The sequence below is a fragment of the Paramisgurnus dabryanus genome, chromosome 8 (assembly GCF_030506205.2).
Source record: "Paramisgurnus dabryanus chromosome 8, PD_genome_1.1, whole genome shotgun sequence".
In the NCBI taxonomy this organism is placed as follows: Eukaryota; Metazoa; Chordata; class Actinopteri; order Cypriniformes; family Cobitidae; genus Paramisgurnus; species Paramisgurnus dabryanus.
In genome coordinates this window covers 19,024,285-19,026,704 of record NC_133344.1, presented here as the reverse complement: position 1 = coordinate 19,026,704, position 2,420 = coordinate 19,024,285, and the positions used below count along the sequence as shown (strand labels likewise).

At 33.7% G+C, this 2,420-nt stretch overlaps 1 protein-coding gene across 1 annotated transcript; it reads left to right on the top strand.

Moving 5' to 3' along the window:
* Nucleotides 1-372: 372 nt before the first annotated feature.
* Nucleotides 373-1,718, top strand: LOC135770389 (olfactory receptor 1500-like). Its single transcript, XM_065280086.1, has one exon. It carries the CDS (start codon nt 660-662, stop codon nt 1,716-1,718), a length of 1,059 nt encoding a protein of 352 aa, XP_065136158.1. The 5' UTR covers nt 373-659.
* Nucleotides 1,719-2,420: the final 702 nt, after the last annotated feature.

The window sequence follows — 2,420 nt, the reverse complement described above, 5'->3', positions numbered from 1 at the left end:
TGGACTTAACCGTTCAATGCAAGTAAAGAGAAGAAATTCTAAGCTTACAAAGAAAAGTCAGATCACTGGCAGAGGTCATATGACACCAACGAGGACATATGTTTGAATAAAGACATTGATTTTGATTAATAACTCCCTACTTACCTGTAGTGGGTTTGGCAACTCTTCAAATACAACTTTATTGTAAAGTGCAATTAGCCTACTCTTTACAGTTTAAAAAAACTAAGTTTATTATTTCTTCATAATGTATATGAATGTATGTGTTCTGAACTTCTGACTGTATACATACAGAATCTACATAAATGTGTTTTACAAATAAGACTTGCTGCTTTGGACAGGGGACACATGTTCAGTTCATGAATTAACTTAATCTATATTCTATTGGACTCATCAGGTCACACCAAACACATGACGTGTGTCATCTCTCTGAGGATAGAGTTTATAAACTGATGCTTTACTGGATCTCTGGTTGTTCATGCTGAGACATAGCAGACACAAGATATTTATTCATTTTACATGTACAGTAAGACTAAGGTTACAGTACAGTGTGGTATACAGTAAGACTAATGTAAGACATTGGGCTAAATCATGTGTAAAATATATTAGAATTAACATTATTGAACTGCAAGTTAATAAGTTTCTGCTACTGTAGATTACTGATGCCATGGATTTTGCATGACGTTATTACTTGTGTATATGTATTTGCAGTGAGAGCCTTCCTGTGCTTGTTGTGTCAAGGGATCTTTGGAGCCATGGCAGAAAACAGTAGCACTCGGATCACTGAATTCTTCCTGCTTGGAATTCCAGGAGTCCATTCACAGTATAATGGAGCTTTAGGGAGTTTTTTACTTTTTGTCTATCTAGTACTGGCCAGCGGAAACATTTTGATCATTTCATTTATTGCATATGAAAAAAGTCTTCATAAACCCAGTTATTTTATCTTTTGTAACCTCGCTGTATCTGATCTTGCTTTTGGAACCCTCACGCTGCCCAAAGTGGTAGCCAAATATCTAGCCAAAAATGAGCATGTAGAATTTTACTCGTGTTTTGTGCAAATGTATATCGTTCATCATTTAGGTACGATGAATTCATTTTTGATGTTATTAATGGCCATCGATCGGTTTGTTGCCATATGCAACCCCCTTAGATATCCTGCTATTATAACCAACCAATCTATTTCATTCGCATGTGTTGGATTCTGGGTAGTTATTTTTGGCTGGTTACCTCTGTTTACTTATCAAACTGCAAAACTTTCCTTTTGTGCTTCAGATGTAATATTTCAATGTTTCTGTGATTTCAATTCATTAGTAAGAATCGGGTGCGGGGAGAAAAGCGAGCTAAGGAGAAATGCGTTCGCAATGGCCATGTTTACCCTTTTGGGCCCTTTAATGTTCATCATCTTTTCTTATATTGCCATTATTATATCTGTTTTTAAAATCTCAAGCATTCAGGCTCGATATAAAACATTTTCGACATGCAGTCCTCAGCTTTTTATCATATGCCTTTACTATCTCCCCAGATGTACTGTGTATATTTGTGATTTAACCGCTGAAATGCCTATGGCCGTTCGGGTAATGCTTGTTATGTGGTACAGTCTGCTTCCTCCTGTTGTTAATCCAATGATATACTGCTTCAGAACCCAGGAAATTAAGGCTGTTTTAATGAAAAGAATTAGAGGTAAAAAAGTTCAAATTAACTTAAAGACATTTGCGAGCTAAACACATTTGTACATCCTGTTTATGGCACTTTTGTGTACAAATAATATATATTTTTTAAAGTATAATGCAGTTGAATTAAGTCTTGTGATAAATCTTTACTAGAAATGAGTTGCAAAGTTAAAAAAAAATGTTTAAATTGCTAAAGCTTTTAGATAAGTTGTTGTCATGTCTTTTTGATTACATCAAGTGTATTTAATGTGTTCTGTATAATAATAATTATCATCAAATGTTACAAAACTTCTTGCATATGTTGAATTTTCTTGTTATTTTAACATTTGACAATTTTCTATTAAGACAAATAAGAATTTGTGTCATCTGTTAAAATACATTAATCATATAAAGTGGTTGCAACATGGGGTTAGGGTCTTAAAACTCTGATTAACTGTTCCCATTTCATTTTAAAAGATTCACAAAAGTTTTAGTTTAAAAATGAATTTTGTTTATTACCTTGGTGAAAATCAACAGGCACTGGCCATTGTAGATCAGCTCTCACTTTTCAGGCAAATTTTGATGAAGATGCTGTGTACATCTACCAGTCCATTGCCTAAAATACATGACGTACTCTTTTGTGTTCAACTATTATTTTACTCTTTAAAGACTTTTTTATATTCTGTATTTTTTTAGATTTCATGCATAAATGTCACCCTGCCTGTGAAAACCAAGCTACAATGTAAAAGGTTGAATCACTTCAAATGGTAATAG

Coding starts and splice junctions, on each gene's coding strand:
- LOC135770389 (XM_065280086.1), top strand. CDS start 660: ATGCCATGGATTTTGCATGACGTTATTACTTGTGTATATGTATTTGCA.